This window comes from Belonocnema kinseyi, chromosome 8 (genome assembly GCF_010883055.1).
Source record: "Belonocnema kinseyi isolate 2016_QV_RU_SX_M_011 chromosome 8, B_treatae_v1, whole genome shotgun sequence".
In the NCBI taxonomy this organism is placed as follows: Eukaryota; Metazoa; Arthropoda; class Insecta; order Hymenoptera; family Cynipidae; genus Belonocnema; species Belonocnema kinseyi.
The window spans coordinates 114,250,970-114,267,886 of NC_046664.1; the positions used below are offsets into that span (position 1 = coordinate 114,250,970).

General features: G+C 32.8%; 2 protein-coding genes across 2 annotated transcripts in view; one reads left to right on the top strand and one right to left on the bottom strand.

The window, feature by feature from the left end:
* The window catches only part of LOC117177987 (5'-AMP-activated protein kinase subunit beta-2), a 314,314-nt gene that overhangs the window by 221,458 nt on the left and 75,939 nt on the right, over window positions 1-16,917 (top strand). The window lies entirely within an intron of this gene.
* LOC117177986 (inactive pancreatic lipase-related protein 1-like) overlaps window positions 3,338-16,917 on the bottom strand; it is a 111,966-nt gene continuing 98,386 nt past the window's right edge. Inside the window, exons 5-7 of the mRNA XM_033369148.1 lie at window positions 4,518-4,694; window positions 4,169-4,444; window positions 3,338-4,057 (exon numbers count right to left, since the gene is read on the bottom strand). Of these exons, the coding sequence (XP_033225039.1) occupies window positions 3,822-4,057; window positions 4,169-4,444; window positions 4,518-4,694 (689 nt within the window). The 3' untranslated portion in view covers window positions 3,338-3,821. The remainder of the gene's footprint in view (window positions 4,058-4,168; window positions 4,445-4,517; window positions 4,695-16,917) is intronic.

The following is a 16,917-nucleotide window of genomic DNA, read 5'->3' on the forward strand; positions in this document are numbered from 1 at the left end:
TCTCATTACATTTACGAGATATGTTATATTCATTCCAATTTTAAACTTCTAAAAAAACCAGAGAGAGATTGAGACGTGCCAGTTCTGGCCCAACGAAGGAACTATGGACTTCATTAAAAACGATGAGGGATGAATATAGGATGCTATTCTCGGCACTCTGAAATTGCCCGACAGGGGATACTCAGAGTCTGGCGGGGATACCTTGGCTCACCTGATCAAGGCACATTTTCCGGGCTTCACAAAGTTACGAGAAGGGGAAACAACACCTCTGAGGCAATCAAAGTCGCCTGCGGACCAACTGCGCCCGAAACGGCGGCTGGCCAACAAGATTGTTACCCCAGCCAGGGCCAGGTGGGCCCTGAAGTCCTTCAGTCTTTACAAGTCTCCTGGTCCGAATGGCATATGTCCAGTTTTATTATAGAGGGCTCGTGAGATCATCATAGGGCCGATTGTGAGACTTGCTAGGGCTATTCTGGCATTGGGTCATGTCCCTTGCTGTGGTGCCTGGTAGTGGATGAACTGCTTCATCTACTCACGAGTCAGGGCCACTAAGTTATAGGGTATGCGGACGATACACTGGTTATCGTGCGCGACCAGCATCTGGATGCGATCTTCGGAGTAATGCAGCAAGCACGAAGAATAGTAGATTCATGGTGTAAGAAAACTGGACTATAAGTCAATCTGAGTAAGACGGATGCAGTTGTATTCACCAGAAGGTATCAGTGGGGAACCATGAGCAAGCCAAATATCTAGGAGTAATTCTGGATAAGAAGCTGTCATGGAACGAGCACTTGGAGAACAAGTGCAAGAAGCTAGTAGCGACTCTTTGGCTCTGTAGGAGAGCCATAGGGAAAAGCTGGAGCTTGAAACCGGAGACACTTATGTGAATCTACACAGCGATCCTGCGGCCCAGACTAACTTATGCGGCGGTGATCTGATGGAACAGGGTCGAACTGTCTACTGTGAAGTCTCGACTGGAAAGAATCAGGGGACTGATTCTAAGAGGCATCACTGGCGCCTCGAAGTTGACACCCACGATGGCTCTGGGGGCACTTATAGGTTTGGAGCCCCTCCGTCTCACCATAAAGGCCGTGGCTTCGCAGGCGGCTTGGAGATTAAATATGGTAAACGATAGCAGTATCTCGACAGTAATGCGGATACCAATCAAGATCGCGAAGAAGCCGACACTGAGCATGCTCAGGGACAAAATGTCCACTCGTCGCTACCACTTCGATAAGAAGTACCGAGTTAGCCTATCCACGACAGAGGAATGGATTAACGGTAAGGCACACCTGCCCACTGCTAAAAACAACTATTTTAAATATGGCTCCAAGAACAAGGAGAACGCTGGAGCAGGTTTATATCGTAGAAGGAACGGAATGGGCTTCACATTTGCGATGGGTCCTACTCCTCAGTTCTGTAATATGAAATTATGGCCATGCTCCAGTGCGCTTATAAGGCAACGGGGTATGGCAATAAACGAAACATTCGTATCTGCTCAGACAGCAGGGCTGCTATAATGGCCCTGAATGGAACAACGAACCACATCACTACTAGTATGGGAGTGCTTTGAGGCACTCAATAAGCTAGGGACAGAAAACCGAGTCACCCTGCTCTGGATCCCTGGACACAGTGACATCAGTGTCAATGAGATATCGGACAGGCTAGCAAAGCTAGCAGCAAGGGGAAATTTTACTGGACCCGAGCCAGTTGTAAGCATTTCCAGTAGATTATTCACTGAAGATATTAACATTTGGCTGACCAAGGAACATCGGAATGAGTGGCGTTTGGTCTCTGGCTGCATAGAGGCTAAAACACTCTTGGGCTCAAAGCTAAACTCTCACCGAGAAAAGGAATTAGTCAAGCTCGGGATGAATAAAGTCAAGGTCTTAAGGGCATGTGATACTTAGAAAATTGTCTTTTTTACCAGTTTTAGATTCCCCCGGCTTTTTTTCTAGAATAAGAAATATTTTGCCTTAAAAATTTGAGAAATGATAGCGCACATGTTAACGGACGTTCCCGCACACTGTTTTTGTGTTTATTTTTCAAAAAAAAAAATTGATTTTGCTAACAACGTGTGTATATTTCGAGGTTATGTGTGCTACAATTCTCCCGAGCGTTACTTCCAAACTACACAATATTTTTGGCTGAAAACTTTGGACTTACAAATAAACATAATAACTAATCTCCCGGAACTAACCTTGTTTGCAGACAATCATAAAAGTTTATTTCATTAATAATTTCCACATTATCGGAAAGGCAGAAATGAAAAGCGACGTAACCTCAAAATAATGCATAAAATTTTTATTTAGCACAATAAATTTTTTTTGTTATTAACCCTCAAAAAAGAGTCCGGGGACGTCCGTTATGATATTTTATAGCATCTCCGAATTCACTTTTTAAAAATGTTGATTTTTGTGGGGAAAAAAGCCGGGGGAACTGTACCCGATTGACCACACGACGAAGTATCACATGCCCTTAACAGAAATGTTTATAGGACATGGAAACCTCTGGTATGGCAGATATAAGATGGGGCTTGAAGAAAGTCCCCTCTGTCGTATGTGCGGAAAGGTTAATGAGACTTCTACTCATATTCTCTCTCACTGCCTATATAAACGAGTGAGTGATTTGTGTGGTTCCTAAAAATGGTCTTAGTCTACCAAGTTTTCTACACTTAAAATAAAACTCTTCATTATTTCTTAAGATTCTTCTCTGTCTATGCCTGATCTGGCAAAATTAATTATTTATAAACATACACTTTAAACAACAATTTTTAATCGCTTTCAGCTGGTCTACTTGGTAGCGATGAAACAGCTCCATAATTGTTACAAACTTCTTCGAGCATCATCTTGACATTTGGAAGTAGCCTGTATATTGTGATACAAGTGGGGAAACATCGCCTGAGTACCAAGTCTCTGTCCACACGCGTATTACAGTCTTTGCACATTATTCTATTCTTTTGAACATTTTTTTCTTAGTTAAATTGGAATTAATTTGCGTTTATATTGGAAACTCATATTCTAGCGAAAGAGTTCAATAAATACAATATTTTCTTCTTAGATACTAGAAGAATTTTGAAATATATCCTATGATCTGTACTCAGAAATAGATCTTGCTTTACGGGCTTCCAAATAGTGTTGTCGTTGCTATGAGAACAGATGAGAATTAAATTTCAAGAAAACTATGCTTATTGGAAAAATGATGTATCAAATAGAAAAGAAAAATGTTTACTTTCCCTTTACAATCAGTCATTTTAAACTATTTTTTATTAAAATCTTCTTGCCGGGATCTTAGAAATTACGGTTATCTAGATATTAACTTTTAATATCCATCAAGATTGAAATTTGGGCTTTATTAATCCAGAAATTAGCTGGTATCAACCTGTAAAATCTTAGATATATCTCGTCCAGCTGTTATAAATTTTAATATCTATTTTCCTTATCGGATTTTTATAAAGGCGATAATACTGTATGAGAAAATCAAAATCATTCCTGATAAATTATATAAAAAGAAAGTGAAGCTTATATACAAATAATTCTGTTATGGTATATTTCTCGACCTATAGCAATGTTAAAATTTTATAAGGGATTAGGTAAATAGACGGTCTATAACCCAAATTTATTAATAATTATTTGATTTTAACTTCGAGTTTTTGGATTGAAATAATATCTTAATCCGCTGAGCAGCTAACGAATACATGTGTTATATAACGTAGATAAAATTTACATTCCAACACACAAACTTTTATATTTTTCGTTCGATTTCGACTGGACTTCTTTTTAAGTCTTAAAGCCTAAACTGGCTTTCTAATTTTTGTCTGATTACAATTTGTTATCCACGTCTTCGACATAAGCAAAAGGTGCTTCACCTCTTGTTTTCAAAAAATACGATCCTGCTGCAGATTGATCCACGTGTTCTCCCATGTGTACTGCATGTTCATTATCACAATTTCTATTAATATACTGGTCCCAAGAACTGCATCTTGTGGCCAGTAGACCATTTTTTGCGTTAATGCTTTCAGTGTAGTACGCGTAAGACCTTCCATGACTGCAAGCCTCTGCAAACAAAAATATAATTATAAATTGTTTGGAAATGATTTCTTGTTTATCAAGATGTATGAAACTTTTCTAACTTGGGAATCGTTTACTACCGAAATGAGATCACATACCCATGACTTCAGGAACACAACAACAACCAGGCTGCACTGCTGTTCCAGCATTAGGATAGAAGTCAACATGTCCCAATGGTTTTAGAAAACCTAGAACTCCACCGCACGAATGAATAACATCAACGAAATTTGCATCAGTCGGATCGAGTCGTTCCTTTTTCGTGGTGAATATATGGAATCCTGGAAGAGCAGGATCAAGCCCTGTCACTCTTCCAATTCTTCCTGATCTTGTGGCACTGCCTGCATTTCCTGCTACATGTGCTCCAAGCGAATGACCTAACCAAATAGCTCATATGAAAAAGTTACTAACGTTATATAAACTATCTTTCTTTGTTTTGTGAATATTTACCTATGAAGTGAATAAATTGCGGATTGAGTCCAGTTACTCGGATTAGAAAATCAATAAACTGCCCTGCATCTTGTCCAACCTTTTCTGTATTTCGCATTGGCCCAAGATAAAATGTACTTGCTGCTAAAGGCTGCCAGTCTACCAGGAACACATTAAAGTCACCGTGTTCTAAGTAGGCTAAAAGTTAATGAAATAATTCACAAATTAACACAATGGACCTTTTCCTCTTGAATATATAACAGCTTTACATGTGAGGAATTTAACATGCATATTCTAGGGTTTCTAAGGTCCGAATTATATAAGATTAAAAGGTCTATTAGGATGAGTGAGATATAGTACTAAATCTGATGAGATTTTTGCCATGGCATAATGTCTCAGAGCTTGTGTTTAGCTGCAATTAAACCAGAAAAGAGAAGCTGTAAAGCACAGTGTTAGGTATTTGAGAAAATTTATGAAACAAAAAAAGACTGAAGGAAGAAGAGGTGGAAATTACATGGGGTATTCTATAATTGGTACACCCTACTATCTCATCTGGATGTGATATTTTTGAATTATAATCCCAAATAATATTTTGTATGCTAGTCTTTATAATATTATAGAACAAAGAATCATATTCGTGTATATGATTTTGATCTCTTAATTCAATATTTGACTATTTAAATAACGGTCGACTTAATAAAGAATTTTCAAAACTGGTGCATAATGGGCTAAAAAATGGCATCTGTAGACATTAGGCTAACTTTAAATTTTTTATTAGATTTTCATATTTTCTTTTTTAAATACGATTAAAAATACTTAGGGGCACATGATGCTACGTGCGCGGCGCTTCGTACGAAGTTTGGGCGCGCAGGTACGCTCTCGCGCTTCGAGGTCGTTTTGATACGTTTAATACATACACTTTAACTAAATTTTTTCAAATATCATAAATATCAAAACATAAATCGAAAACTGTGATTTAAACTTCTGAGGAATTACAGCCATAAATTGTAACTGAAAATTTTTTCGATTTATTTTTAAAGAAGGTTCTCAAAGCACCTAAGACATTGACGATTACATTCTCATTATGAAAATTGCGCTTCGCGCTCGATAATTCATGTCCAATTGAAACACGTGCATTAACTCAGTGAATATTAATAGTAATAAGAAATCCTGTCAAAAAATTATATTTGGTTAGGACTTATGGCTATTTTCGCATAGTAAAAATTATCATTTTTTGAAATGATCAAAATAATTACGATATATATCAAAGTGGAATATACCAAGAGTAGTATGATCATTAAAAAGGTGCATAGGCATTTTCTTCTATGATGATGTAATTATTTTTGCCTGGTCATGAACAGCAAAATATTTTATGTGCGATTGTATTAAATATTAGAAGTGAGAGTAGATGTTGATATCTTACAGAGTACTAATTGTCATCTAGGCAAAGAAATAATACTGCATTACAAGGCCAATACTTATTTGTAGTGAAAGATATTTTGTGCTATACTCGCAAATTAATTTGATTGAGTATGCATAGTGCTATGAGTCATCACTTCAGTAATCTATATTTTAATTCATTGGATAAATGAATAGCTGAGAGAGTATTTGATAATTAGGTATAATAAGAGCTTGTGCTATTCTACATAGTAAAAGTTAACACGCCGCACCACTTACGTTGACTGTACCATATAGTAATTTCTGCCAGAGTGTGTAGCGTACACTGCACAGTAGAGTAGTAGGCTATCACACTGTCCCACTTCAATTCTATTTACATCTTCTTCGCACATAATAAAAAGCGCCCTAGCGAAATTTGTCTGCTGCTTTTTGGATTTTTACAATCGACAATAATTACCTTGCCGCTTCCCCTAACTCTCGGTCGAGCTCCCTTACGGCCCCATCCGCGGCAAGGTAAATAGCGTCGACTGTATTTACAAAAGCGACGACAAGCTCGAACGAGCGCTCTCAGTTGAAAACGTAAAGAACTGATGTATACGTACCACAAATTAATTAATTTCTTGTGACTATTTTCTCGTTTTATTTTTGTATCCAGAATAATTGTGAAAAATTGTGATTCTGTGCCGAAGAAGATTATTGGCACTTTTTTAAGCTAAAGGTAAGTTACAATCTTATGACGTCATTTTTCTTTATTAATAAAATTCCAGGAAAAAACAAATTTTTACTTACTAATTAAACAATCAGCATCATGACAATTAGCATTATGATGAAAACTTGAAGGAAATTTCGCCAGCGCGGCGGCCGGTCCCAGGTCAGCGACTCAATTCGGGCGCACCGGTTTACACGACCCTTTTCAGCAAGGGTATTTTATTCTTAAGCATGGAAAATTACGAAGTGAACCAAAAATATTTTACAAATAGTGATATAAAAATAAGATATACGAAATATGCAACTTTTTTCGATTTCGAGTAAATAATGTAAGTTGTCAAAATATGTAAACATTTAAATAATTTCAGTGTAGCTGTTGGACCGGAAAATGACCGGACATGTTTTCAGACCGAGAAAAACTGGGAAATGACAGTGGATTTATTTTTCATACCGGAAAGTGTACCGCTTTTATACCACATGATATTGTGGAATATTAAAGAACAACGGTATTAACTTTTCTTTAATGCTAATTTCAATTGTTGACATTTTCAATTATGAAATAATTCGGTTCACAATATGTGATTCTAAAATTTAATGATTTATTCTTGAATGTTTTTAAATAAAATTGCTTAAAATAATATAACTATTTATATTTAAAAATTTACTGATTCATACTTCAATATTTACGGAATTAAAAATGATAACCTATCTTAGGTATTTAATTTGAAACTGATTAAGTGAGAAGCGTTAAAAGCTTTTATTTAATACGTGCAAATTATGGACCATTTCAATTTAAAACATTTTTAATTTATAAATGAGTGTTGAATTTTTATGTACCTAAGTTTTATCTTTAGTTGATTTATAAATAAGAATTATACAATTATTAATATGAAACGAACTTACATTAAAATAATGTAACTTTTAATTTAAAAATTGTTAATTTAAAAAGAATGTAATCTTTCAATTTACAATCTTAACAATTTAAACTTACTTGAAATAATATAACCTTTTGGATTTACAAATTTATTGATTCGTTCTTCAATATTTACAAAATTAAAAAAGATAACGTATCATAGGAATCTAATTTGAAACTGATCAATTGGATCTATTCGTATGAAAGCAAGCATCGAGAGGGTAAAGTTTCTTCTGTGGTCGTAATTTGTAGAATAAATGTTGGTCATACGACAGCAATCAGGCATCAATTAAAATTAAATCACCGACTTGCCTAAAATGCTTCCACCTATGTGCTTTTTTTTTAAATGGCCCTCCAAAAAAACACGTCATTCCATCGATTTCATTCTTCAAATCCTTTCGGTCAATTTTACCGACTATTGTATTAGAGGGATATTTAACGATGACTAATGGGATTAAATACGACAATCAATGTGTAAAGGTGCTTGTCGTTGTCATGATTCCGTCTAAAAGTGGTCCTAAGTTTTTTGTAGTTTGTTAGTGCATTTTGAATGAAGTTCACAAAGTTATACTTATAACGGAAGAATTAAAAGACGTTCATCACGACGAGCATAACCAAGTTTTTAAAGTCTTTGACGAGTGTAATAAAGAATGGAAATCTTAAATTTGGGAAGAATTTAAAAAGGGCACGATTACGCACATGCAAAGAGTAGCTAATGGGTGTAACTACGTTATGAAGAAATAGATATAATATAATTTGAAAATATCAGAAATATCTCGTGCGAAGACTTTAGGCGTTAAGATTACATGTATATACAGTATTTAACGTTAGCTAATATAATTTTTAAGTTGATGTATAAGCAAATATCATATTATTTAAATGGTAAATAAAACAATATAAATAATAATTTGGTATTTGACATTTTTCTCCGCCAATGTACACAGCATGATAATTATAACCATTCTAAAATAATAGTTTTTAATATTTAAAAAAGTAGAAATTACCATTTGGGATACAGTGTCATAATGGTAAATATTTTTTCGAGTAGCATTTATAATTAGGTTACAATGTACTAATGCATATTCAAAAAAGTTAATATTACCATGTGACTTGGTTTGGAAAACGATGCGTCAAGGAAGTTGTAGGTATATTGCGGGGGTATAACTTACTAGTTTTAACAGGCGAAATTTATCATGTTGAACATCAAGAAAAGCTACTCTTTGTGGTATTTGCTGATATCTAGCAGCATCATACTTGCTACTTGAAAGTAGTTAGGTTTACTATGTGACGTAGCGCGTCAGCCTATTATTTACGGTACTAGCAGGTATAAAGTGACGTCATACCAACTACTCGGAAGAGATTGGATTTACCATGTTGCACTGTTGATGAACCCATCAGTAGGAGTAGGGGCTCTTATTCAAAATGATTGAAATTATTATTTGGTACAGTAAGTACTACCGCTAAGGACAACATAAAAAGCTTTACGATCATGTCAAAAATCCACGCACAAAATAATAAAATTTGCTACAAACTTCCATGTGTCACAATTTCACTATTTAAAATGGTAAAAACCTCTATTATTCTTGGCAAATATTGGGACGTATTTCTTTCCGCGATAAAGAAGAAAAAATTTCAAATTTTGAAAATGCTCTAAATTTTTTAATTTTTGTTGCAAATATCTACTTAACGAACTTAAACTTCATTTTGATAACCTTAAGAAGTGCATCAAAGGCTGACTCGATTTGATAAATTCTTCAAAAGTTAGCGTGGTTACAACATTCAGGTAACCATACGTAGATAGACACCGAAAAAATTTTATGATTTTCAAATTCTGTGGGTGCCGAAACGTAAAGACCCATTAAAAACGAGAGATCTAAAATTAGGACGATTGTTTTAAAAATGTTATGTAAGTTTTAAACAACATTTTCAATCTCCGTAAAATCGCAATATTCAAAACCCTATAACGGGATTTCAATATATTTTTTTTATCAACTACAATTTTTACAAAACATTTATTTATTACCTAAGACCAGTTTTCTAAAGAAGGAAATGAAAACTTATAATAATCTGTACGAGCAAAAGACTATTAAAAACATGAAAAATCATTAAGGTTGGAGTTTGCATCATTTAGTCAATCTGAGGGCTCCACCGCAGGGTCTACTGACTCTACTCGTCTCTTAATTTGCTCCTTGGTGCTTCTTTAACTTATTTATGGCAATGGCATAAATTCAGTAAACTGTGAGGTGGCCGGTGTGAACTCAGGCGAGCCTCAAGCTTTAACAACGGATCAGGTTAAGTTTGCAAAAATAGCTGCGGCACTGCCAAGCTGAACTATAGGCCCCTAGGCCAGTGGTCGTCACGCTCTTGACCAAGTCAGGGGTACTCTAACCAGGCTGACCAACGATCTACTTTCTGGTTAGGTATCTGCGAGCTTGGGCAAACCATCCCTTTACTTAGGGGTCCTTTGTTGGAAAATGGGAAAAAAATTTGAGATTAAAAATTCTTCATTTTGCAATCAGTGATTTGAAAGTAATCTATTTGGAATCTATGTATTTTTCCGATTCCAAAGACATGTAATTTGTCTATGAAGGTTGAAAAATTAAGAAGTATTTAGTATTACATTGACTATGAAGCTGAAGTTTCTTGATATTAAACTTCTTCAAATTTTCAAATTTTTTAGGCAAGTAATATATCATTGGAATCGGAAAAATTCTTAGACGCTGATAATGCTATTTTCAAATCGCTAGTTGAAAAATTAAAAGTTTTTAAATTTCCTTACTTTGACATGTGTGTGTGTGTGTGTGTGTAGACAAAAGACCCTTGCTGGAGTGGGCTCATTCACGCATAGGCGGCATTACTTGACATATTAAGGCCATGTGACGAGAGGGTCACATGACCTTACCTGGTCTTCAATTCTTCTTTCCCAACTTACGTCTAAACGAAATGAGGTATCGCTCTGAAAGTTTGGGAAATGAAAGAGGTAATAAGGTCCACGTCTCTGCTTTGTTCCGGTGGAAATTTTGAGAAAAAAAATTTTTTGAAGAAAATACCAGTGGAAATTTTCTTTCCCAACTGACGTCCACACGGAATGAGATATCGTGTTAAAAATTTGGCACGATAAATAGAAGGCATGCAAGAATATGTCTCTGGTCCTAAATAATTAGAATACTCAAAAAAGTTACTATTTTGGAGAAATACCGACCGTGCTATCGTCAAACCCTGCAAGCAATTTGCAACGTTGTCAATGGGCTAGTTATGAGGTTTATATTGATCAAATTGGGGCAAAACAACAAAAAACGCTCACGAACATTATACACAAATAATCCAACAACTAATGTTTGCACTTTTGATGCAAATAAACAAATTGAAATCATTAAATGACACGTGTCTGACATACATATCAGCTGTTTCAGAGCAGCACTAGCGCAGCGAGTAGACAATTTCGAACTTCTACGGGTCTGTGGGTAAAACAGATTCCATGATTGCCGACAGAGAAAGTGAGAGGTCAAACTTCTGCTATAAAGACTGAATGCGTCCGTCGATAATAATTATTTTCATAAATAAACTTTTTTCTTCCAACAACTCTTTGCAAGGCCACAAACGATCCTTTAATATTTAAGAACATTTCCCGACACAAATTTACGCGTTATTCAAACTTTTATTTTTCGATATGGATGAAAAAATATTGATCTTAGGACTGACTTGATCAGCTGTTATACTCATCACATGGCCTTAAGTAATGAATGAAAAAAAATTGCAAATTAATTTTTATAAAACAAAAATATGGGTTTTTTATTTGATGTAGTCTAGAATATTTTTCAGTCAGAAGGATATATGTCGCTTTAGTAGTTCCATAGAACTCTGTCTAGCCATAATATTGGTTATTTATTTAAATTAATTTTATGAGCTGTGATTTTTGTCACATTTTAGCGAATAGAAGTCGTGTTTGATTTCGACACAAATAACTCTAAATTAAAATAATGTAAGGTTCACTGTCGAAAAGTTATTAAATTTAAATCCTCGACCGTTTTACTCATTTTCATGGTTTATGAGAATTAAAAAAATAATTACTAAATTATTTATTTTAATTTGATCTATTTATTTAATAAATCGCGGAGATGATTTTTTTTATTCCTAATTTTCTAATTTTTTCGTTTTATTCTTAAAAGTTTAGAAACACATAAATGTAAATGAAATCATGTTCAATTGAAAAATTGCTTTTCGCCAAAAAATGTCAATACTAAATTATTTGAAACTAGAATAGTTTAATATTAAACAAATTTAAAATGAAAGCATTTAAAACACAATTTTATACGGAAACATTGAAAATCGTTTAGTTTTATTACTAAATATTTCAAAATTGTATCGATTAAAAATAATTATACTTCAAATATTAATTAATTTTCTTCAAAACAAAAAATAAAGATTTTCTATTTTTATGTACCTTAAAAGATTTTTTAGTTTAATTAAAAAAATCCGAATTTGTCTTTTTTCGGAACACCCTTAGGCCTATACTGAATTCCCCATCATATTTTTCCATAACTACAATGAATAATTGTTTCAAAATTTAATAAAAATGTATAGCATATTGATTAGTTTTTGTGTTAATCGATTAACGTTTAGAATTTTAGGCGGCAGCAAGACAAAAATTCGAATGTCAAGTTTTGGAACACTCAAATAGAGTACCCATTAACGCTCGGTTATATTCGATATTACCTTAGATATTTTTTTATATTCAAAATCTGAAAAAAATTGACACTTTCGACTAAACTGGAGCGAATCGAGGACCTCTCGGTTCCTATTTTCGTTAGGCCTTACAAATTTAAAAAATTCAAAATTGTCGAATATAAAATTGAAAGCGTGCTTTTCCAATTGCTTCTTTTATTTAAAACTTAAATAATTGAATAAATCCCAATCCAAAGCCTTTGATATTAAGCAAACTGTAAACAAGGAAGCCATAAAATTGTACTTCTTCGAAGACTTGGAAGGTATTGAAATGAACAAGTTTTAGTTTTATGCTTACCGATTTGAAAAATTCCTCTACTTAGCATCTAAACCTGAATATTAATTCATTTTACAACTTAAAATGGATTATATTCATCAAAATTATCATTCAATTATTATTGAATTATAGTCCTTAAAAATGTGCAGCATTCTAAACGTAAAAATTAAAAACTTTCATTTATTCACCGATACATTAAAAAAATTTAATTATTTCACTATATAACAACTTTGAATTGAAATTCTGCACAATTGAACAATTCACAAAAAGTATTAAAAACTGAATATTTTTGCAGTATATATTTAATTTTTCAATCGAGTTTCTAAATCATTCCATGAAAAGGAAAATTTGCCTTGAAAAGAAAATCATGCAAGAACTAGACATTAAAAAATGAATTATTTTCAACTTTATAATGCTTCAAAGCAAATATTTGAAACTCAATGGCTCTCAAATTATTTCTTTAAATTGTTTAAACTGTACGATTCAACATTGGAATCATAGTAATCTTGTTTGTTATTAGTATATTAATAATTAGTTATGGAATATTTTCTGCGAACCTGTTTTGCTTACTAATACTAGGATAAAATCCTTGCATAAAAGTAGTTCTTAAAAAAGTTTTAACACTTTATTTGATTTTATTTAGACATGATAAACTAAATTATAGCTCGAATTTTCCACACAGCAATATGTCCTCAAATATGAATTCGCCCACAAAAATGGTAAAATTATTGAAAAAGAATTTGTTGAATGATTTATGTTTATACGAATCATTAGTATTAATTTGAGGGGTCTAAAATTATGAATAGAGATCAATATTTTAGTTCTAAATTTACTTAATTATGCTTAAAAGCCTGTCTCCAAAGTTTTGCTTCCACTCGGTGACACTTATATTTTAGGATAGGACTCGACAAAATTCAATTAAAAAAATGTATTGAAAAAATCATTAATTTAATTCCTGCGTGAGTGCTCACATAAGCATCAGAATGATTGATAATAAAATTAAAAAGAATTTTGTAAATTTAGATTCACTGCCAAATAGAGCGCGAAAAATTTGCAAAACAGATGGAAGTAGTTTTTAAATACAAAAGTGATCGGAAAACGGATTATTTATTGAAAGTTATCAATGCACGGAGAAAAATTGAAAAATAATTTTTATGAAGAGTGCTGTATTACATTACAAATTATTATGGTAAAGAAATCGGTTAAGATGGTTCGGGCATGTTGAGAGAATGCCAAATAAACGACTAACGAAACAAGTGTATCAACCTAAAGTAAATAGCAGTGTGCCAAAGGCAGACCGCGGAAAGAATGGTTAAAATGCGTGAATGAGACCCTAGTTAGAAGAGACATAAGAAGCCACAGACCCACGAGAGCCTGCATAAAAATTTGCATGGACATAAAAGAATCTACCTTTTCTAAACTGTTAAGTTTTGATTACTAGATCACATCATTCCTATATCTATAAATAACTGTTAAATAGTCTAATAAAATTGAATGTGATATAGATCTTACTTTGATTCATTTCAATAAAGTATCTTTTGTAAAAGGCACCTTATTTAGTAAATCCTCGTTAAAATATATTACTACGTACAGTTAAGATTAGAGTCGAAATAAGATCCGTCGTGCAATGTCAAATATTCAAGACACTTAGAGCCGTTCGTATTAGCAAATAACGTTTAGTTATTTGGTTGAAAATTTATGTATTTTATTGAAAATGCAGCTTTTTCGATAGGAAATTAATTTTCTTTATTGAAAATTTATATTTTTGGTTGAAAATTCATGTATGAATCCAGTATTTTGTTAAAAATTTGTTCTTTCCGAAAGAAAATGATTTATTTTAGTTGAAAATTCATTTTGTTGTTGAAAATTTAACTATTTGATTGAAAATTCATGTATTTTGTTGAAAATTCATCTTTTTAGTAGAAAATTGATGTTTGTGGATGAAAATTAAACTATTTGGTTGCAAATTTATGTATTTTATTGAAAATTCTACTTTTTCGATAGAAAATTAATCTTCTTTTTGGAAAATTTATCTTTCTGGTTGAAAATTTATGTATGAGGCCAGTATTTTGTTGAAAATTTGTTTGTTTTTTTCGGAAGGAAATTATTCATTTTGCTTGAAAACAAATTTTGTTGTTGTTGAAAATTCGTATTTTTTGGTAGAAAATTGATCTTTTTGCTTGAAAATTTATGTATTTTATTGAAAAGTCTACTTTTTCGATAGAAAATCAATCTTCTTTTTTAAAAATGTATCTTTTTTCTTGAAAATTCATGTATGAGGCCATTATTTTGTTCAAAATTTATTTTATTTGTTTTTAAGAAAATTATTCATTTTGGTTGAAAATCAACTTTTTTGTTATTGAAAATGCATGTACACCAAACTCTCGATTTCAGTCCAGTGTCGGGGGTTTCATTCCAATAACCTTGGACTGATTTTGGGGGGATCGAAACGTAAACAGTGAGGGTCGCATGATTTGTTTCCAATTGAAATATATATCTATATATATAATGTCGCAACCGCTCTCGCCCTGCTCCCCTGAGAAACTGAGTGGAGCCAACCGGGGTGACTGAAAGCGAGAGTTGGGTGTATTTTGTTTTTAAGAATTTTTAAATTCCTGAGATTCTTATTTTTTATTTTTTAGGATATTCAGATCAGTTTTTTACAATTTTATACACTTTCCCTGTATTATGTTTCGTAGCTCATTATACCCAAATCAGTTTGAAACACACGTTTTACAAAATTTTACTTAAAACTTTTCTCAAATTCAAAAGATTTTCAATCATTTGACCCAAAAGAAAAATTAAAATATTTAAGCTACCCACTATTAGGCGACCCATAATTATTTAAGGCCATTTAAACTTTAAATCCCTCATGTAAACTCTGGGAAAACCTGTGGGCCAATGTTCTAGAATCTCGGATTTAAGTACAAAAAATTAATTGTCAACATAAAAAAAATCGAATTTACAACAAAATAGTTCAATCTTAAACAAAATAGTAGAATTTCTAACCAAAAGCTGTGAAGTCTGAAGCATAAATATAATATACAGTAGACTTTTCAATAAAAATAATTAACTTTTATTGAAAAAGATTTTGATTTTCTTATTGTGTTCTATTCATTCAGTTAGCATTTCAGTGAAGAAAACTATAAAAAGGAAAGTTTCTTAAAAACATGGGAATCCTGTAACCTTAAAAGTTATATATTTGCAAAGAAAAAAACAATACAGTTTTGAATGTAAATGAAAAGTTAGTACAAGTTTCTACGTAATAGCAGAAAGAATTAAGTCGGGTGGAACCTGATCATACCTGAAAATTAAGCAAAAAGTTTGCCGACCACTGTTGTAGGGCCCTACAAGCCTTGATATTTCATAAAATCTTATGCTTACTAATAAAAGTTATTTACAACTATTTACAGAAACTATTATATTTAGATACTTATTTCTGAACCTTACCTAAATCTTATTGCATTCCTGCAGAGAATTGTTTCTGCTCTATTCCATTAGCAATGAGTTATATTTCAGCCTCAAGTCTAGACTTCGGTATTAAGACGGTGTTGAAATTTTCACGTCGAGTCCCGATTTTCATTCAAGCGAGATATTAATATTTCAAATCTCATCGTTAACGGAAAAAAGTTAAGCAAATAAGTGTTAAAACTTGTGCCATTATGGCAAAAATGTGTGACAAAAATGATGATGCAGAAATGTATTTGATAGGAGAAACGAAAGAACATTTTTCCGGATGAAAATTACCGTCCAAAATAGAAGTTTTGCAAATGTTTATTCATCACCGCAAAACATTAAACAATGTAAAGCTGAAAGTGAAAAAAATACGATCGCAAAATGTTTTGCATTTTGGAACGAAGGAAGTATTCCAATTAGGGGCAAATATGACGCAATAAAATAGATATTACGTTTAATCGAAAGTGGATGAAGGTACGGGAAAGTAACCATCGATCGACGTTAAGTGTTAAACAACAATTCAGAGAAATAGATTTTAAAGATGAACTCGAAAACCGATTTGATCTTTCACATAAAGAAGCCTTTGATACGATGGCATATGAAGATAAGCATTTTTTACGTGCTCAGCAAGAAGAGGGACGTAGTGGTTATTTAGAATTTCTAATTGATACATCAGTGCAGAAAATTGATGAGCAATATAATAAAGGTAAGATTTTTACAGTATTTATATACTTTTCAATGCTTTGCAACAATTTGGAAATTTTCAAAACATAGAAAAAACTTTTTTTGGTAGATTAAAAATGACAATCCAAATTTTTACTAGATATTAAATACATTCTAAAGACTTCCGTTTCCGACATGAAAGTGTAAAGTAGTGGGAATTGTGGATGCTGAGTTTTTCTGATATTGTGGTGAAATTTGAGGTGAGTGGATTGTGGAAGTGT